Here is a 22,520-nt window from a genome sequence, read left to right as displayed (position 1 = left end):
TTCCTTATCAACTGTCGCGCCAATCATGCCTGGTAGTTGTGATCTGGTCAAAGAAAAGTTGGCTAAAGGATTTGGAAGAGCTAGCAAAATATAGACTGAACCCAATAGAAGTGAAACAACTGGTCTATAACAAACAAAATCGAGCCATCTACTGGTTACTCCAGGGGTGGGCAATTAATTTTCCCAAGGGGCCATATGAAATCAGGTCTATTGCCACTGCTCCACACCCCCACCCCTGGCTGCTGCAGATTGAATAGGAACAGTCAAAGGGCTGGATATAGCTTGCAGTCCATAAAACGCCCCGGTCTGAGTTATATTGTTGGTCATTAGGCAGTGTGAGTTATGTTCAATAATAAGAGACGGAGGGCAATGTTAACATTTTACTTGAAGGGTAACATCAGTATACAAAGCACAGGATGAAGGTTTAAAGTGCACACTTTTATTTTCTATTACAAAGGCTAAAAGAAACAAATTTATTAAGAACAAGAATGTTATTAGAACATCTATAGTATTATTTGATTACTGGACTTTGTGAAAGATATTATTACTCTTTAATAGTAAAGTGTGGTATTCTTAAAATATATTAATAGATATTTTGTAGGACTCTCGAGCTTATTACAAACCCAGCTTAGAAATAAAGCATCTCCCTTCCTTTGCTTTCCTTTTTCTTCACATTTCTAAGGAACAATCTGGTAAAAGCTTGGTTAACCAGCATCCCGTTCAAATGTACCTTGCTCCATTTTTATGTCTAGGAAAGGAGACCGTCAGCTTTTTTTTCTCTTTGGCATCTTATATGGAATCACTTTTATACAAAGAATAATAGGACATTCCAAGATTTCAGAAGCACATTTTGTATTTATTAATAAATACAATCAATGACAACATTTCATCATACTCAAATGCTTTCTGAAAATCCCTCCCTTGCCAGCCTATTAAATTGTAGTTAATTATAGCCTGTTTTATTGTTTTAATTCAGCTATTCAAAGCACTGAACTTAAATGCTGCAGGATATCGCAAGATGTAATATAGCAGAAACTGATGATCCTGTAACCTCTGGGCTGACAAAAGAAAAGGAAACAAAACAGAACCCCCTACTCCTGTCTGGTATCTCCTTCCTCAAAACAATAAACAGATTTTACTTCCTCATTAGCTGAATATTTATTTCTGTGAATAAGCTTTACAGGAGTTTACAAAATAGTAGATTCGTGACTGGTGGGGATAATAATCAATGCTTTATTGAATTCCAGAGACATATTCATCCTTTCCCCACACCTTCTTTCTTTCAATGAGAGATGCTTTATTCCCTGGCTTGTGTCCTTTTCCTTAACTCTCAATAAAGATTCCTTATACCACACACATATATAATATTATATAGAGTGATATATTTAATACCTGGGTATATATGTCTTATGAAAGGAGTACATATATACACATTAGAACAAGTCTGGTAACAAAATACTGCAACACCACATACCAGATTATCATATCAGGAAATAAAATGAAAATTTCCACTGCAATGCCCAGAATACATGCACCCACTGTGCTCTAACATAATCCGCAAGCCTTTCCTCCCCCTCCAGCACAGCTGTACTGAAGAGAGTAGAAAAAGGCTACAACTAATTTTAATTACTTTTTTAAGGAAACATTTTATTTAGGTCTATAATCTAAATAAATGCACATATCTTGGGTTGACACAGTGTATGGTTATATTTCTAGATTCAGCAGACAGCTTAGAATGTTAAGCATCTATCTCTTATTTACCTTCATTTTTCTTAGAGAAATAGGATCAACAAATTAAACAGATAATAGTGTATTGTGTAACTTACTCAACACATCTATGCATGGGAAGAAGGAATGCATTCGGTTCATTTAATTGCAACTGGGGTCCCGTGGCTTACTTTAATCCAGAATCAATAATTAAGACTACAGTATTTAATTAATGAGGCAAGAGACAAAAATGTACTCTTTTTATAAAAATAATGTCTAGGATAATGGAAAGCATATAACAGAATCTGAAAAATCTTGTTGCCAGTTCTATAACAATCAAACTGGGGAGAGGCTGGTTTAAACAGTTTCAGTCCAGATATGTATGAGTTCCACACAGGATGACAATTGGTGAACATAACTACTTTTAAAATATTTAGAAATATAAAGATCCTCTACCTCATATGCAAATTTCCCTGCTCAGGCACCCTCTAGATTGATGGACAATTTCTTTCATTGCAGATCAACACAGTCAATTACCATGTTCAGTATTTACGATGGAGGTAGCAATTGAACACATTTGGAGGGCATCTGGTGCATGATGCTAAAATATTCTTCTTCAAAGCTTAGAAAAAAGTATCCAAACTTTTCTCAGGAAAGGCTGATCTTTGCACCATTAAAATAAACCAAAAATACTTGCTTTTATTCAGGAAACAGATGATTTTAGACCAAAATTTTGTGATGGGTAGAAATGAGTAATTAAAGTTATCAGACAAATGTTAATAATCCATCTATATCAATAATAGCAGAAAAAGAGACTGACATTATATTCTTCCTACTAGCTGCATTTCCTTTATAATTATTATACATGTTATAATTATTATATCATTTTTCTTCTTCATATGAATAAGGGTAGATCATCTTGACTGATATTACTTCAAAAGAAGAAAGGTATAACATTCTATAGCATTCACACTTCATTAAGAGTAAAGCATTTTGTAAGCAAGCCTACAGATTCTAGATAGATATCTTTAAATGAAACCTTCACATTCAGGTTACACCATGCCTTCATCCACTTTGCAAAAGTATAAAAGCCAATTTTGTAGCACCATATACCCAAAACATATATGTACTTCCCTATCAGACCAATAAAGATAATTGCACTAAAAATGCTGAGGGTTTTTTGGTTACAGTTGCAAAATCCATACACTATGAATCATTTGTTTCCTCCTATCACATCAAACAATGTGACATTTTTTCCCTACAGTCTGTTATTCTTCTGTGAAATGTTATTATCATATTTTTCTGACTTTATTGTTCAATTGACCACTAAATAGTGGAACTTAATTCCTAGTAAAGGTTCTTTAAATTACAGCCTCTTGAAGTTCTTTTCACAAGTACTTTGAACATAGGTTCAGAGGAAATTTTCTTGTTCTTTATTTAAGAAGAGGGAAAGAAACAATGTTCTAGTCTTATATTTAACTTCTATTAGTTTGAGATATGAAAGACTTAATTGCAAGTTTTTTATTTGCAATTTGAATTAAACAGATCAATTTTTAAAATTTATTTTGAAAATGTTTAATTTCTTTTCCCCCTTGAGATCAAAATTACCAAGATACTTTTATAATTATTAATGCCAAAGAAAGTTTACAAACCCGATTCTTTGGCACAATCAGATTTATAAAATCCACTCCTGGATAACAAACTAAATCCTTCCATCTCACTTCAATCATCACTGTTTTTTCAGGGCCACCAGAACTGTACCTACTAGAGAGACTACTACATGTATAGTGGGAAACTATTCTTTTTCAATAAGCAGGTTCTCTGCAGAAACCCAAACATAGTAACATGTTCCTTTACAGGAAAATTCTCAGATATCTTTAAAGTTCTCTCTAAAGAAGCAAAAATTAATTGTTGTGATTACTGACATACCATCAGAAATAAAAGTAATCTTTGACATGTATATATTCGTACAAGGCCTAAATCAGTCATCAATTATCTAATGTATTTTCAATAATCTTTAATATGAAAAAACTAATTGCTTCTAAAGACAGCCAATGGCTTTTCTAATGCCATGTGACAGGATTAAAATTCTTTGCTTTCATCTGTGATGGAATTCTGGCTATAAGGAGAAAAAGACATAATGTATTTTTTACTAGTATTTAATTACCACTTAGTAGTATTAAATAGTAAATACTTTACTACTATTATTTAAAAGCAACCACCAGAATAATCTGAATGTTTTAGAATCAGATTGAAGTGGGGGAAGCTTATATCTTATTCATATTTAACATTTTGTATTGTTAATTTCAACACTGGTTTGTGAGCATAAAGATCCAGCACACAAGTGCCTAACTTGAATAAAACCCTGCATTTTTGAAGTATCTTCTTGCTCTATGCATGCTTCTGTAATACCACAATATCCCATCAAGAATTAAATGCTCAAAATAAGAATCTGGTTGGAAAAAACAACAACCACCATCTTCTCTTTTATGAAAGTAAAAGAGAAAAAGAAGCTGGTAATTGACTGGAAAAATTTTGAAAACAAAAAGATAGAAGCATTGTGTCCACTGGCTACTGATGATTCAATCCTTAATTCCATTCAACATTAGTGAATCATTTTGATTATCTTACAATCAAAGCCACGGTATTGGAACAATTTTCAGGCTCTTTGTAACTGCCCAAGCTTCATCTTACTCCAGTTCTGAAAAGGCTGCTCGTTTCCACCACCACCCAGAATTATATACTATCACGTAATAGAAAGTTGTATTTGCCAAAGTCATCATCTCGAGGGCACAACAGCATATCCTTTCGAGCTTTAGCCAGTTTCTGCTTCATTACTTCCCTGCGATCAAGCCATTCTGTCAACTCATCTTGCCCATGAGCAAAGAGACATTTCTCTCCTTCAGGACAGCCTTTTGTTTTCTGGAACCTGTAGGAGGTGAGGACACAACTGTCAACTTTTTAAATAGGAATCTCTCTTCTTTAATTCTCTAGAATTCTTAATTCTCTAGAATTCTTAAATTCTCGAACTCAGAAAGTTAATTTTAAATTACAGAACGATGTTTCCCTAAAGCTACAGGGCCCACAGCATGAAAGGGACAGTTTTTTCAGCAACAATCCAGATTCTAGCACATGGGAATCTAGATCTGTCAACAAAATGTTCTGCTGACAAAGTGGTCACCTTCAAATAAATCACATGAAAGCTGGTGTATCAATCATGAAGATTAACTAAAGGATCAATAGTAGGAGACTCTACAGAGCAAGATTGTACAGCTTCTAAAATCATCAGCTCAGGAATAAACACAGTTCCTATATCAAATCATAAGAATATAGTATCTGTTTAAAACACACAATTTCTTTAGTTGGTAAACAAGGACATGAGCATATTATATGTTGTGGCCTGCCAGCAGCCAGCAGAACTGGCAGCAAAGTTGGACAGTGAGGAGGGGGTGGGGAGGAACGTAGGCCAGTCCTGGAGGCTGGGGAAGGCTCGGACGAGGACTCTGAATTGGAGGTGGGAGGTGGGGCCAAGGTTGCCTGGCAGTTCTCAGCTGTCTTCAGAGCTAGACAGAAGTGAGGCAGAAGAACAACTGGAGACTGTTCCCAGTGTGCGCATGCACAGAGCTGCCAGAAGAAAAGAACAGCTGAGAAATCAGGGTCGACTTGGGAGTAAAGCCACAGGTGGATGGTGAATGGCCCCTCCCATAGGAAATAAAAGAGAGTGAAAGGGGAAACAATTCATTTGTTCGTTCGTTCGTTCGTTCGTTTCAGGAGTGTGAATCTCAAAGACTCTGTGCGAAGACTTTCCTTGCACAGCACTGCATTTGGAAAATATTTACATGGCAGCTTTCCAAGCTAGATAAGGTCTGTGGTCATAACTTCCCTTTGAAAGACTGTTTACCCGGCCTTTGCTGGATGTGAATGAGAGGAATTCACATTCATTTAATAAAAGGGGTTTTGTTGGGACCAGGAATCTGCTTTGTCCTTTTTGGGGAAGCCTAGGTCAGAACATTATATCTGAATGCATATTTATGCCCATCTTTGCCAGAAAAGTTCTGCATTTAAGTTAATGTTTCTCAACCTTGGCATACAACCATACAATCTTGTATGGATTTCAACTCCCAGAATTCTCTAGCCAGCATACTGGGGAATTCTGGGAGTTGCTATCCATATATCTTAAAATTGCCAAGGTTGAGAAATACTGATTTAAAGACTTATCTAGAGCCATGAAATATCTCTCAATGTGAGTCACAGACTTAGCAGAGATAATTACCTTTAAACCAGGGGTGTCAAACTCTCGGCGTCACTTGATGTATCGGGACATTCCCCCCCTTCGCTAAACTTGGTGGGGACGGGGCTAGCACGTGACAAATCCAGCCTGTGGGCCGCAAGTTTGACACCCCTGCTTTAAACTGTAGTTAAATGAAAGCAAAAAAAAAAAAAAAAAAAACACGTTCCCCCTACTTTGCAATAGTACATGATCTAAAAAAGGGGAAATGTTATGGGTTGTACCTTTCACACAGCCGGAACTCTCCCATTGGGAAACGGTAATTCCAACAGCTGGTATCATTTTCAGATGTAAAGACTTTCTCTTTATGCTTCTCAGACTGGATGTGCTGCTGCCACTGTTTCTTACTGTTGCTGTTCTTCCCACAAAGCCAGCAATGGTAACCCATCTAGCCACCAGAAAAACAAGAGAATACAGTCCTATGCCTTTACTAGGTTACACTGATAACTGCTCTAAAAATGGCTGTAGAGTCCTTTATTGATGAATAAAACTACTTTTCCATGGCTAAATCACTGTTCTTTTGAGGATTCATACTGACGTTAACAGAACTGAGTATCAGCAAAAAAAATTCTACCACTAAAATAGTCAGTTTCCTAGGGATTGAAAAATACTTAGGAGCCTCAAGATAATGATTCTGTAAAGGTGGCACATATTTTTCTGTTTCCACTTGGTTACTTGAATGAGCAAGACCTGCTGGATGCATCACCAAAAATATAAATTACTAAACATTTTCTAGTTTTATACTACAATTGATGTGTTTATTAATGGAATAGGGTAACATTTGTTTCACAGGAAGATTTGTTCTGCAAAAAAATCCTATGAGTTTGATTTATATCTAAATATAATCAACAAATGTAGAAATATCTAACTCCGTATCTTACTGGTGAACAAATCCTGGGTTAACAAAATGTATATACTGACTGGCTTCTGAGATTTTCAGAGCTTCTTAGGAAAACATGTAATTTATTAAGGTGCCATCAGCCTTCTATTCCAGGGTACACAATCATTCTATCTATGACAATGTATAACGTGACAGTCTAAACTTCCTTCCCTGTGTAATGAGATCAGAGCATCACTATCTCCAGCAGAGCACATGGAGAAGAACCAGGATTTAAAGCAAGAGTATAAAAGGTAGGCAGGATTCTTTTCTTCACATTGCTTTCATAAGTGGATGAGCTGACAACCACTTCATCACCTCATCATGTAGCTGTGTGTGGGCTTTAGAGATAATGAGAACAGTTCTTGGGGATGACCCTTGTCATGTGCCATCTTATTTTGCAAAATTAGGGTAAAATCAGCAGCAGCTGAGCATGTAAAATACTGCACTGAAGATCTATACGAGATGCAAGGTGCTGACATGGGTTTCCTTTTTGTAGCACTCTTATCTTAAAAATATTTAGGTGCAAAATAAAAATAAGTATCACAACATTATCTAGAATAGGACACTACCATGTCAGCATAGTCAGTGGGCATCTGGATCTGCTTTTCTCCTTCTCGTGATGTTAGAAGTGTTCCCTCTTCAGGCTTTCCAGAGTTGTGCTTTTTTAGCCACATGTCGTAAGTCTGCTGCATATCCAAAACTGCAACAATACAATTAGCTGGATTAGCTAAAGACACTTTTGCATCCTACCAAGACAATATTTCTAAACAGGAATGTCTGGCTGCCAACATCAAAAGCTTCTTATTACCAAGTCAGAATCTTAATCAATTTCACACAGATGTCTCTTCAGATGTCGGACAGTCTTCCTCAGCCCTGCTTCAGGATTCCAGGGACTGAACCTTGGATCTTTTCCATGCAAGGAAGATGTGCTGTCATTCAGCTATAGTATCTAAAGACTTGCATACAGAATAGGTGCCAGTCTAATGTATTTTATCAAATGAAGTAGAAGGAATGCAGCTCCTTGTGAATATTGAGACCTGCTGCTTCGAAGTGGTTGCACAATTCAGCCCAGATCCTGCCTCAACCAAACCCCTTTTTATGTCTTGGACCTGGCCTAATCCCCACATCCTGGGATGTTTTCAAAGGCAGCCACTATTGAAAAGGCAGAGCTAACTTTCCTCTTCTTTACCTTGCCAACTTCCTCTCTGCTGTAATGAAGTTCAAATACCTTTCTTTAATATCAGTGGAAGCAAATTTAAATCTTTATTGTAGTACCTGGACATTTTCAAGGGGGTATTTATTCTGGTGATAATCATGAATTCAGGAAACCAGAATCTGCATATTCATTCCAAAACATCCCAGTTTCAGATTATAATGACTTCCTATTGACCTAATATTCATATAAGGTTAAATCTTGGTTAAACTTTGTCAGCTTGCACACTATATTTTAGTGGAAACCAGTTATATTGACACTGATCATTTATTATTGTCAATGAGTACTTGAAGATGGGGATGGGGAGAAACCAGAAGGCAGGCAAGCAGGCAAATAAATAAACAAATCTGCAGCTCCCGAACATATGTAAAGATACATATTTAAATCTTCCACTCACTCTTATTTTCTTTCATGAAGGTCCACATCTCTCTCTCTTCAGGGCTATGGGCAAAGGAGCAATTTCCAACATACTGGCATTTCCTACCATTTTGGGCATGAATACAGAGCTGGGAAGAAACAGAAAAATTTATGGCCTTCAGAAATACTTACTTTCTTATGAGAATTAAGCTGGCAAAAAATCAAACAAGGAAAAGATATGCCAAGTATTGTGAATTCATTACACACCCATAAGTGATTGTATGGGGGCAACCTACTGACCATATGTGGTTTCTTGGAGGAGTGCAACCTACTACAGGTTTCAAAGCTGCTGCTACTCTGTTTGCACATGATTCACTTGAAAATGCAACAAGCAGCACGAGCATCCCATTTTCCATTAGAATTACTGCACAGTACATTCAGCTCTCCAACTGCTTGCTTTTGGGGCAGGTAGGAGATTTGATCATCTTAATATCTTTTCCCTTTCTCTGCTTACATGCTTGTTGATGAATGCGAGAGAAGAATGTTCTTTAGCATACAGGATGGGAAAAGGTAAGCTTCCTCAGCCCGATATATACTGTGATGATGGATGGACATTTTGGTGCCAGAGGGAGGGAGAAAAGGTGATAAAAGTAATAGCCTTGGCGATACACATAGTCAGTTATTGCAAATCTTCAAGATGGCCCCTAGAAGATCTCATGTGGAATTATTTCTGCACCATGTGCTAAAATTCTGCATTTTTCTGAGGTTTGTCTTTGTGAAGAACTTTCAGTTGGAGGCTTTACCACATGGAGAACACATATTCAATGATATCCACATGCCTCAAGTATGAGCCAATTTCAACATTCTGATCATTAATAGTCACAAAAGATATACAGGTAGTCCTCAACTTACAACTACAACTGAGCCCATAATTTCTGTTGCTAAGGAGACATTTATTAAATGAGTTTTGCCTCATTTTATGACTTTTCTTGCCACAGTTGTTAAGCGAATCACTGCAGTTCTTAAGTCAGTAACAAGGTTGTTAAATGAATCTGGCTTCCCCATTGACTTTGCCTGTCCAAAGATCAAAAAGGGGATCACATGACTCTGCGACACGACAAATGTCATAAATATGAGCCAGTTGCCAAGCATCTGAATTTTGATCATTACCATGGAGATGCTGCATGTGAAAAACAGTCATAAATCACTTCTTTCAGTGCTGTTGTAACTTCATATGGTCACAAAGTGAACTGCTATAGCTACCTATACAGGGAATAACAGGATTAATGTGGCACATAATGTGCAAAAAAGCAATTATTGTGCAGAATTCAATGGCACACTCTGCATTATAGGGTTTAGCTGTATGGACAGTTGCCTTCCTTCTTCTCTTCCAAAGTGACAGAAGTGCATTCTACCTTCAAAAATATGCAAGAATGGCTCTCATTCTTTGAGCTCCAGATGCTGGAAATGTAAACATGAACACGGTTCATACTTCCACATGTGGTGGACTTGTCCGGAAGCGAGGAAATATTGGAGTAAAATAAGAACCTGGTTGCAAGAAATAACAGGCCTTCAAATTCAATTTAAACTGGATATGTTTTTGTTAGGGATAATTAGAGGAACGTTTGCAAAGGAAATCCATAATATCATAATTCGTATATTGACAGCAGCAAGAATAACATATGCTCAAAATTGGAAATTAAGATAGCATACCTTCCGAAAACAAAAAAAAATAATGGACTGCATGGAAATGGTCAAATTAACTTTTAAATTACAAGATAAAGAAGATAAAGAATACTTATACAGTATGGGATAAATGGTATTATTGGTTACAGAACAGGAATAACAAATGAAAGTAGAATATATATATATATATGTATGTATGTATGTATGTATGTATGTATGTATGTATGTATGTAATATTAGGTGATAAGAATTATAAATGTAAAGAGGAAATTGCAAGTGTAAAATGGATGGAAAGTATGTACGACAATACACAAAATGGGATATACTGATGTCTTAGGAATGGGAAGAATGGATGTAGAATGTGGTTTTTATGTTTTGTTTTGTAAAAAGCTTAATAAAAATTATTAATCAGAAAGAATGGCTCTCATGAATGAAGGCAAAATTCTTTTTCCTGTCTGCTGAAAGTTTGTTATCCCTGAAGGCCATGCCTCCACTAATGAGTCACCCTCCCTCCCACTTCGCTCTCTCACTGGCAATGTAAAGCTGGATCCTTCAGTTTCACCTGTAGGATTAACAGAAGGATCTGGTTGCCCACTATACTAAACAGAGACATTAAACAAGTCCATTTGGCAACATTTTTCCTATATTAATTAGATAATGTTTATATGAGCATGTATTGCCTCAACATTATGTTCCCCTCATGTATTAAGCAGTACTGAACCGTCTAGGCAAGGTCTTCAAACTTCACTGTTTTACTCTCTTCTCCATACATTCTCTTAAAATGAAAGAGAAAAAAACTTGGTTAAGATATTTCAGGATGTGGATCTAAATTCAGATCTACTCTAGCAGCCTCAGAAGGATATAGTCATTTTTCAAGAAAAAAATCCATGACAAAATTTAGATAAAGTTTCTGAAGGCTCAATTTGCCAGCTCTTTTGCCATGTCAGAAAGTAGCTCTGTACCCAAATCTTATCTCTCTTCAGGAAATGGATACAAATAAGACTAGATTCCCAAAGTGGATCTAATCCAGCCCCATATACCAGTTCTACCTTTTGAGAATTGTATCTACAACTGAGAAGAACAAATAACAAGCTGTTGTCCCTTTATGTCTGTTGGACTGAAATATTACAAAACAGCCTTTTCATTTGCATATTGCTACTTTTTCCTTAAATTAATCTCCACTAAAATAAATATTCAAAATCCAAAGTTGCCATGTCATCTCCAAGCAATCATATTTTCCGAGACAAGGAAGAAACTATTTTGATTAAGAAAATAGAAATCATGAAATATGATTATGAAAACGCAAAAGGCACAGTTGTGTAGTATGAAGGTCAAGGTTTTAAGCCCAAGAGGTTCCTGTGTCTTAGAAAGCTTTTTACATAAGTTTTCTCATGGGTTTTAGAATTCATGGATTGGATACAACTCCTCAGCAGAAATTACTTGATCAATTAAAAAATTTCTAATAAATATATAGTACATAAGGACATCATCTCTAGTACATAAGCTGCAGCTTTGCAGCTATGCCAAAATAAAATGCATCTTCCAGTTGCTTCTTCAAGTTCAGAAAGCCCTACGTGGCATAGAATCCAGACGTGTTAAGGGCTAACTTCTTTTAGATAAGCCAATCAAATTTTTAAGTTCAACCTCAGAGATCTTTTTCCAAGTCCCACTGCAACTAAAATGAGGTGGGCAGAAAGATAGAAATGGCTTCCTGATTTGGGAATTTTCTCCCCAAAGAGGTTTTCTTGATATGAGTTTTGCAGGGACAGAGAATTAATTGATACAGAACATTTCTGTCCCCAGCAATCTAAAATTCATAGGGTTGTCAGTGTATGTAACACAGATGTTTGTGCGGGTAAGATTATCATTCCCACTGTCAGGCAAAACCAAGCATTCAATAGTGAGTGCCATACCATGTGCATGAATCATACAAGTAGCAAGAAAATAGGGGCAGTCAGGCATAACACAGGTTATGTAGACAGTAAACACAGGGTCAATCAAAATGGACTCAAATGTCTATACACCAATGCACAGAGTATGAGGAATAAACAGGGTGAATTAGAAATTCAAGTAAAAGATGGCATACAATATGGTTGCCATTACAGAAACTTGGTGGGATGAAACCGACAAATGGAACATACGGCTAGAAGCATTTAAATTATTTAAAAGAAATAGACCAAATAAAAGAGGAGGTGGAGTTGCATTATATATAAGAAATAATTACCTCTCTGCAGAAATAGAGCACAACAATGATGAGAACTATCTTGAATGCATTTGGGTCAATATTAAAGGTTGGGGGGGGGGAATGACATTGCCATACAGGCCACTCAACCAAGCAGAGGAAGTAAATGAACTTTTTGCTAGTCAGCTAACTAACATATGTAGGAAGCACACCACAATAGTAGTGGGGGATTTTAACTACCCTGACATCAACTGGGAAACAAACTCTGCACCAAGTGGAAGATCCAACAGGTTCCTAACAAACCTAGCTGACAACTTTGTTTCCCAAAAAGTAGAGAAGGGAACAAGGGGATTGGCCATATTGGACTTAATTCTCACTGACAGAGAGGAAATGATAGAAGGTGTTGAAGCCACAGGAACCCTGGGGGCAAGTGACCATGCAATATTGGAATTCAACATTATGCAAACACAAGTAATAGAACAAAGTGAAACTAGAGTCTTGGACTTTAAGAGAGCTAATTTCAATAAACTTAGAGAGAGCTTGGGAAAAATTCCATGAATGAGAATCCTCAAGGGGAAAACAACTCAAGAAGCTTGGGAAATTTTGAAAAATGAGATTATAAAAGCCCAGGTTAGCACAATACCAATGAAGAAGAAAAGTAACAGCTCCCAAAAGAAACCAGCATGGCTGCATAAAGAACTGACTGACAAATTTAAAGACAAAAAAGATAAGTATAAAAAGTGGAAAGGGGGGGGACATAACTAAGGCAGAATATCAGCAAATAGCCCGAGCATGTAAAGATGAAGTAAGGAAAGGCTCACAATGAAGAAAGGCTTGCCACAAAAGTAAAAAATAATAAAAAAGCTTCTTCCAACATGTTAAAAACAAGAAAAAAAGTAAAAAATAACAAAAAAAAGCTTCTTCCAACATGTTAAAAACAAGAAAAAAGTTAAGGAAACAATTGGTCCATTGCTGGAGAAAGTGGCAAGAAGGTGACAAGCAACAAGGAGAAAACAGAACTATTTAACTCATGTTTTGCCTATGTCTTTACACAAAGAGATAAAACAGTCCAATCTATCAAAAACAGCACCACAAAAATCAGATTAGGAACACAAGTTATTATAGGGAAGAAAATGGTAAGTGAGCACCTATCTACCCTAGACGAGTTCAAATCACCAGGACCAGATGGTTTACACTCCAGAGTTCTGAAGGAACTGGCAGATGAGATCTCAGAACCACTGAACTATATCTTTCAGAGATCCTGGAGCACCGGGGAACTTCCAGAGAACTGGAAAGGAGCTGATGTGGTTCCAATCTTCAAAAAAGGGGGGGAAAAACCAGATCCAGGAAACTACAGACCTATCAGCCTGACCGCAATACCAGGAAAGATGCTGGAAAAGATAATTAAGCAACAAATTAGCAAACACCTAGAAGCAAACAAACTAATAGCCGAAAGCCAACATGGGTTTGTCAAAAACAGATCATGCCAGACTAATCTTATTGCATTCTTTGATAATGTGACAAAATTAGTGGATCAGAGGAATGCCGTCAATATAGTTTACTTGGACTTCAGTAAGGCATTTGATAAGGTAGACCATAACCTGCTACTAGATAAAGTAGAAGAATGTGGGTTAGACAGCATCACCACCAGATGGATTTGTAACTGGCTGACCAACCGCACTCAATGTGTAGTCCTCAATGGAACTGCATCTTCATGGAGGGAAGTATGCAGTGGAGTACCCCAAGGCTCTGTTTTGGGCCCAGTACTCTTCAACATCTTCATCAATGGTTTGGATGAGGGAATAAATGGGAAACTCATCAAATTTGCAGATGACACCAAGCTGGCAGGAATAGCCAACACTCCAGAAGACAGGCTAAAGATACAGAAGGATCTTGACAAACTTGAACATTTGCCATTATCTAATAAAATGAAATTCAATGGTTCTACATTTAGGCAACAAAAATGAAATGCACAGGTACAGTATAGGTGGTACCTTGCTAAACAGTAGTAACTGTGAAAGGGATCTTGGAGTCCTAGTGGACAACCATTTAAATATGAGCCAGCAGTGTGCAGCAGCTGCCAAAAAAAACAACACAGTTCTAGGCTGCATAAACAGAGGGATAGACTCAAGATCATATGAAGTGTTAATACCACTTTATAATGCCTTGGTAAGGCCACACTTGGAATACTGCATTCAGTTTTGGTCACCACAATGTAGAAAAGATGTGGAGACTCTAGAAAGAGTGCAGAGAAGAGCAACAAAGATGATTAGGGGACTGGAGACTAAAACATATGAAGAAAGGTTGCAGGGTATGTCTAGTTTAATAAAAAGAAGGACCAGGGGAGACATGATAGCAGTGTTCCAATATCTCAGGGGTTGCCACAAAGAAGAGGGAGTCAAACTATTTTCCAAGGCACCTGAGGGTAGAACAAGAAGCAATGGGTGGAAACTAATCAAGGAGAGAAGCAACTTAGAACTGCGGAGAAATTTCCTGACAGAACAATTAATCAGTGGAACAGCTTGCCTCCAGAAGTTGTGACTGCCCCAACGTTGGAAGTCTTTAAGAAGATGTTGGACAGCCATTTGTCTGGAATGGTATAGGGTTTCCTGCCTAGGCAGGGGGTTGGACTAGAAGATCTCCAAGGTCCCTTTCAACTCTGCTATTGTATTATTATTGTATTATATTTCTACCATGAAAAAAATATTTTGCAGTTCTTAAAAGACCACGCCCTAAAGTTATATTGGAGTTTCCAATTTCCATTCTATAATTAAAACCGTTCATGTATATTAGAAGTATGATCTGTTTATAACTCCCTCCCTTGTTCTTACTCATCACTCACATATGCAAACAAAATATTTTGGCTTTTTGTTCAAGGGAAAGAGACAGACATTCCAATTAGAAACAGATTGAACTGATATTTCCAAAAATACTAAAAATCTGCACACAACTTTACCAATCAACAAAGACACAATTAGGTGGAATAACAAATTTCCTTTCATACTAGACTTAAATTTTGTAGACCCCTCCCTCCCCTCAAGACAATACAGTAAATGAGAATTGTCAGGAAGTATTTGCCCAAGGATACACATAAAGTCTATGCAAATGCATATCTCATTGCATGCATCAACGTGTACTTTTTATCTATTTATATAAAATGTTATTTCTAGCCTATTCACCTTCAAAAAAGTAATCCCCCAAAACAATAGTTTCAGTTGTGACTTCGTTGTTTTTATTTTTAAGTGCTGTATTTATTTTTTAATATCTTTTCTAGCAGAATAGCAACCTCTATTGCTCTACTTATAGTCTACATTAAAAAAAGAAATGTAAGATATATTTGTCACTTTCAGAACCAAACAATTCTGAAACACTACAATCAAAATAATATGAATGCATATGTTAATAGGTATCAAATATTCACTCAAAATTGAATGACAGATAACTTTGGATTTCAATACTGACTACTGAGCATCTCCTTCACTATTTGAGCTCTTGCACCCATTTTCCTGCATGCTTTTTTAATGTAAAACAGCTTTCTTCAAGCAATAGCAATAGCACTTAGACGCATATACCGCTTCACAGTGCATTATAGCCCTCTCTAAGTGGTTTACAGAGTCAGCATATTGCCCCCAACAATCTGATCCTCATTTTACCAACCTCGGAAGGATGGAAGGCAAGATAGGGTAGGCAGTGTTGTGCAAAGAAGAGCATTACTTACATCATATTGCTGAGGGAAGTTGCGGATAGAAGGCAGGGGTCGAACGGATACCCACTTTTTTTTTGCTTTGGACATCACTAGCAGGACACGGCGCTCCTTGGTCCAACTGGAGGAAGCATGTAAAAAAATAATCGAGCAGAAAACAAATGCTATAAAAACTTTACATCACTATAATGGAACATTGAAAATGATCATTTTTACTAAGTTCAGCTTTCATGGCAACCAAGGAAGGGTCGAAACAGCTGAACCATAACCATAACCCCACCAAGGAAAGAGCTAGGACGATGGGGTGTGCACTTTTCATCAAAGTTAACTAAGAAACAAAACGGCAGCAGCACATAAGCAGCAGGATATCTAGTTATGAATATTTCTAGACTGCATTAAAAATAAAACTGATAAGTTATTTCAATATAAGATGTCAAAATAATCGCAGGAAGAGGTTCTACATCACAGAACCTCATCACAGGGAGAGGAGAAAACAGACTAGGAAAAGGTACCTACCAATGATGCGCTTTGGCACTACAGTATTTGAGATCTTTGTCTGGTTCCACAACTTGTCCATTTCTCCAACATTGGCCACACACAAATTTCATCTGGAGGTCAAAAGTATTGAAAATGGGAGTTCTGACAGATGCCTAAAATCAGGAAGGTGGAGAAAACAAAGTTAACAGAGAAATTTGGGTTCCAAGATATATTCTTTTATGAAAAAGCACACAACAAAACATGGCTATAAAAACATCCAGAATCCTTGTTGCTAATTTCCCATCATCCCCAAATGAGAAGTTTGCTTAATACACAAAATGCTCTTTGCATCAGTAGCATTTCCTGACAGAGGTCTCTCTTTATGTTCCACTGAACAATGGAAATTGAGGACTATTTCCAGTGGGATTTCAGGATGGCAACATTTCATCTAGAAGTGTATTACTGAATGCCAGCTTTCTTCAATCTCCCATCCTCCATACATGCTGAGACTTAGTTCTAGAATTCCCTAATCAATAGTGCAGCTGGGAGTTCTAGGGATTATGGTTCATATCTCAAAAGTGCAATTGAGAAAAACTCGTCATAAGGCTGACCTTGTTTAGTTTTAGAGCATAAGCATTGTTGGTACAAGAATGGACAGCCTCTTGTTACACTAGGATTTGGAGGACTGCTTATTTCTTACTGTTTCTTCCCTTGAGATTTGGTAAAGTGGGCATACTTCAGGGTCCCGGATACTGTCGTCTGGTGCAGGGGTCTCCAACCTTGGCCACTTTAAGACTTGTGGACCAACTCCCAGAGTTCCTCAATCAGCTTTGCTTTGATGACCGAGGAACTCTGGGAGTTGAAGTCCACAAGTCTTAAAGTGGCCAATGTTGTTGACTCCTGGTCTGGTGGACTTAGGAGGCAGGTTTTTTGTCAGGGTTCTTACTATCCAGAATGACACTATCCCTTCCCTCCAAGATCTGGATGGTTCCCAATCTGAACACATTCAGGAAGCTCTCAGGCCCTGGGATTCATTTAGGGTGGGGCCCCAGTTGGATGGATTTTTATTTACTTACTTGTCTTCAGGCTGTTTATGAATTTTTGTTTTATTTTTAGATGATAAGCTACAGTCATCAGGAGTTGGATGGCCTTCAAATTGCAGTATCAATAAATAATTTTACTACAAATTTGTATTTTATCATTATTAGTCTTTTGACTTTTACTTTTAATATTAATCTAGTCAACTTTTGTTTTATTATTTGTATTAACAATGTTAATATAATTGACATAGCCTTTGTGCCTTGAAACTGCCTAGGATCTGCCTATGAAAATATGCTTTAAATAGTGCTTTGAATGGTTTATTTATTTATTTAGCGTATGGCACATGTTAGCCAGTGATCACTGAGGTTGCTGGCTGCCTCTGTGAAAGGCATTACTTTGGGCGGTGTTATCTTTACTCCCGGGACACCTGACTGCCAGTAGGCAATTGGGGGAGGCTCATTTCTTGTTGGTTTATTCGTTCATGGGAAACAAGTCACCCAGCTGTCGACTGGCTCTTTCAAGAACTTGATACAACATCAACTGAACAGGAGCTTTAAAGTAAGCAGTCTTTGTTTTGCACAATGTCACCTTTTACCCGATAAAACTGTGTTTATACATGAGAAGAAGATTTAAGTATGAAGACATTTAGTGGACATGATTGCATTTGTAAAAACAAGACACAGCAGACTGACTAACGTCATAACAATGTTACCTAGAAATTAGAAGTTGCTAAGTGTGTGCTAGATTAATTGAGCCCAAAAGGCATCAGGGAACAGCAGCATCTTGCGGACGCCAAGAGTACATTGTAAGTTAGTAATTAAACTGTACCAAGTACAGGATTAAAAGGTCTGTCTCAGCAAAGTCTGGATTTGTTATTCCAAATAAGGCAAGAAGCACACTTCAAAGAACGGGTAGAACATGGAGCTTAGTAATATAGCACACTACTATGAAGTGATCCTGTTTTCTTTTCATTCATCTATGTTTCTTTACATCCCACTCCCAGTTTGCTTTCTTTTCATCCAAAAGATCCTGAGTTTTATGGTAAAATACATATTACATTTGTATTATTTTTGCTCCTTTGATCCCCCCCAATATTTTATACTATTCTTGCAAATCTTAATTTCCCCATAGCATGCTGTTACCACTTTCTTATAGCCCTGTGTTCTTAATTATGCAATATACATGAAAACTGTTAACTCAAATTTGAATCTTCAAGTAAGATTCAAAATGATTCTTAACTGCAGCCTTAGCAATGCAGACATTATAATACCGACAAAACAGATCATTGGTCTAGTACTAATGTAAGTCAGCTTTCTAGAGAGATATGGGATGTGGCAGCTTTATTTAGATATAAGCACATATAAAGTTGTTGTAGCAATAGCAATAGCAGTAGACTTATATACCGCTTCATAGGCCTTTCAGGCCTCTCTAAGCGGTTTACAGAGAGTCAGCATATTGCCCCCAACAATCTGGGTCCTCATTTTACCCACCTCGGAAGGATGAAAGGCTGAGTCAACCCTGAGCCGGTGAGATTTGAACCGCTGACCTGCTGATCTAGCAGTAGCCTGCAGTGCTGCATTTAACCACTGCGCCACCTTGTAATGTTCTCCTGCCTTTGTTTTAGCCGATCTCCATCAGAATTTGCCAATGTACTCCTGCTGATGACCATTTTCAAATACGCTTAATTCTCAATGCACAACAACTAAGACCTGCACATGACTAGTAGTTGGAGGGAAGCTAACCACAAGGAACATTTGTTGAAAGTGCATCCAGAAATTCTTTCCAGAATTAACCCAGCTTTTGAAAGCATGCATTGTGTGCTGCTACCTCAGATAAAAAGGAGAAAAAGCAGAGTTGGCCAAGACAAGCTTTTTCTCTCACTCCAATTCCGAAGACAACTTTTTCAAGACCTTTTGGAAGAACACATTCCCACACACTAGATAAGGACAGGGCACTCCCTACTAGGGATCAGAAAGTACTTGAAACCTGACTGGGTTCCAGGTCTGTAATTAATGTATTTCTGTTTTTGCCAGGCGGCTATTGGGTTTTGTATCATTTTTACATTGTTTTAGTTCATGCTTTCTCTGTAGTTTTAGATTTTATCTGTGTTTATGGATGGGAAGGGAAATCCGAGGTGCGTATATTCAGAGTAGAGTCCATGGAAATTGGGCAGCTACGTATAATAAATTTAAATCAACAAACTTGCTGCTTTTGTAAGCGATACACATTTATTCGGAATTCCATCACATGATGAAAAGAGCGGCAGCTGCCCTTCTGACTACAAAGGAGTGAGCATTATTTTTCAAGCACTGAATACCAGTGTGTAATTTTACACAACTGCATGGTTGCCAGAAATCTACTGTGAGATTGTAGTGATACTGAAATCTCACATTTCTTTTGATATCCGGAAAAATTTCTTGAGAACATTGTCATGAAGTCTGGCCACCAACATATCATTAATTTGGGTCTCCACAGTTCCTATTTGTTATGTGCAGATACCACATTGCTGGTTTTTCATTCAGAGTAATGCTGATGACAGTTCCAGAATTGGAACCAACATTGTATCATGCCTTACTTATACAGAGTAGATCCATTTTATGTCTCTTGCATTGTTGTAACAATCTGGACCATAATTGCACCATCTACCCCATTCCCCATTAACAATCCATTATTCTTGACGCTTTAGCATGAACACCTTCAGTACATGTAATGGTTATCCATGTAACACTTAGTATGATAGCAAAATATCACAATGACATCTTTCTTGCTCCATGAATTCCTGCACATTCTTGGCCTAGCAAGGTCATTCCAGCCATCTTTTACAGTTTAAAGATGCTTTCTCTCTGTATATTTACTTTGTGAAGTCTCAGCCTTTTTCCCAGCCCTTTTTGGTTTCTTATCTTATGTTGCCTTATTTTATCTTATGTTGCCTTCAGACTGCCATGTAGATATAACCATGACATACATGAGGCACCCATGCAGTAAGAAGAATATAGTACATACACAGTTCCCCGCTTTTCTATCCTACATTTTTAAAAAATGTTTAAAAATGTAACTTTCCCACAAGAAAAGGAATTATGCAGGATTATTTTTTATTTGATTCAACTTGCTTAAGCAGATAAAAAATGTAGATGGCAATGCAGGCCAAACAGGGTGCCTTGCTTTGGGTGGGCTATTACAATACTCATTTTAGTCCAAAGTCTACAAAATTCTTGTTGACTCTTTTCATGTCTGTTCTTTGGTTTTACGTCAGTTGCATCAAATGTCTTATGTTCATCCATGCTTTCTCAAAAAGTTTAGGTATGATGGTGCAAAGTAGTGCCTTAGGCAGCTGCAAAGTATGAAAATCTGCTCTGCACTACTAGAGTTGCATCAAGTCACAATCTATAAAATATATAAAATATTGGTCAAGTCATAACATGCCTTCCTGAACTGAAAATGATAAAAGAAATTAGAGATACATATGATGAATTCTATTTTGCAGTAGGATACATTATAGAAAGAAGAGACTCACTGCTTTATCCAAGATAAATCTACAATTATGATTATTGCAAAAAGATTGGAAGCCACTTCTTTGTATGTTTTTTCTTTTCTATTTTTCTTTTCTTTTCTATTTTTCTTTTCTTTTCTTTTCTATTTTTCTTTTTGCATTTTAGCTTTCCCTTTTATTTCTTTTATTTTTTATTTCTTATTCTATTTTAGTTTGTATTAATTTTATTCTTGCTTTTAAAACTTCCAATAAAATTATATTTAAAATAGAAATTAAAAACAGCTAGATGATAAAGAAAAATGCCAAGAATTAAGTGTTCTAATTCAAAAATTGTTTTAGTTCAATTCCAGGATTGGGCCCCTTTTATTAACTAACCAGGCATTTTTTTAGCACTCCAAAATGCCCCCAAGTAAGAGCATCAGATTATATAATCACTAGGCAATGCTTTAAAATTAAAGGTTTGATTTTCAAGTAATAACTTACAAATTAATATATTCCCCCTTCAGTAACTATAAACATCTAAGAATCAATCTATCATCATCATCATCATCATCATCATCATCATCCACCAGTTTAAATTAACGTGTGTGACTATCAAAATGCTGTTTTTAAGATATGAAATCTTGAGATTTTGTTTTCAAACTTTTTTCTTGTGTAAATTTTTTGAAATATCATTTTTAATTAAAAAACAATGAAATATGAAGATGCTGCATCTAAGAATTTCAAGCATCAGCCTGACAGATTATTTATGTAGCATGAATGAAACCAAGACCAGCAGGGGGACAGGAACTTTAGGAAGAAAATGTCTTAAAGGACATAGTTAGGTTTCAAGAGAACAGACTCGTTTTCATGGTATAAAAGAAACTGCAAGGCAGACATAGCTTTGTTCTACAAAACCTCCTTCTGGCATCAGTCATCTCAGTTGGCTGCTTGGTCTACCTAACATGATAGATTAATCATGGCTTAATCTAGAAGAAGAAATTCAACTTCCCTCTGTCAAAATGTTCAGGGTAAAAAAAAAACCATGTATGGACATCAGCCTTAAATATCTATAGCATTCTTTAGATACCACCTCAGCTGTATCATTCATATATTTGTATCTAGCAGACTAAAGGCCCATCCATATTTATGCAATGGCAGGTCCCTTATGTCTCATGGCATTTACTAATAACTCCATTTAAGGCTGGAGCCTTAGACATAATGACTTCAATAGCGATTTGATAGATCAGATGTCAAATAGAATCTTTCATATAAGCACTTCTCTCCTCTCACTTGAGTTACTTGCTAAGCTATCTGTGAAGATGGTTCAGAATTTTAGTCAATTCAAAAGAGACTCAATCTGTTATGGGATTTCTTGCTACAATTGTTTCATCCTAAAAATTCTTTGTCAGCCCTACTGGTTATCATTCCATTTCCACATCAGATTCAAACAGTGATGACTGTTAAAACTCTTGATTGGCTTGGAGCCAGATTACATAAAATATATATTTTTGTTC

At 36.9% G+C, this 22,520-nt stretch overlaps 1 protein-coding gene across 4 annotated transcripts in view; it reads right to left on the bottom strand.

Moving 5' to 3' along the window:
• Positions 1-419: 419 nt before the first annotated feature.
• Positions 420-22,520, bottom strand: part of ZC3H7B (zinc finger CCCH-type containing 7B) — a 58,282-nt gene continuing 36,181 nt past the window's right edge. For all 4 annotated transcript variants that reach the window (XM_032220866.1, XM_032220869.1, XM_032220867.1 and 1 more), the window contains exons 18-23: positions 16,533-16,666; positions 16,032-16,137; positions 8,486-8,594; positions 7,445-7,575; positions 6,220-6,383; positions 420-4,636 (exon numbers count right to left, since the gene is read on the bottom strand). In XM_032220866.1, coding sequence (XP_032076757.1) covers positions 4,444-4,636; positions 6,220-6,383; positions 7,445-7,575; positions 8,486-8,594; positions 16,032-16,137; positions 16,533-16,666 — 837 coding nt within the window. In that variant the 3' untranslated portion in view covers positions 420-4,443. The remainder of the gene's footprint in view (positions 4,637-6,219; positions 6,384-7,444; positions 7,576-8,485; positions 8,595-16,031; positions 16,138-16,532; positions 16,667-22,520) is intronic.

The sequence above is a fragment of the Thamnophis elegans genome, chromosome 7 (assembly GCF_009769535.1).
Source record: "Thamnophis elegans isolate rThaEle1 chromosome 7, rThaEle1.pri, whole genome shotgun sequence".
NCBI classification, from domain to species: domain Eukaryota; kingdom Metazoa; phylum Chordata; class Lepidosauria; order Squamata; family Colubridae; genus Thamnophis; species Thamnophis elegans.
The sequence above is the reverse complement of the archived record's forward strand: the minus strand, read 5'-3'. Positions and strand labels throughout refer to the sequence as shown.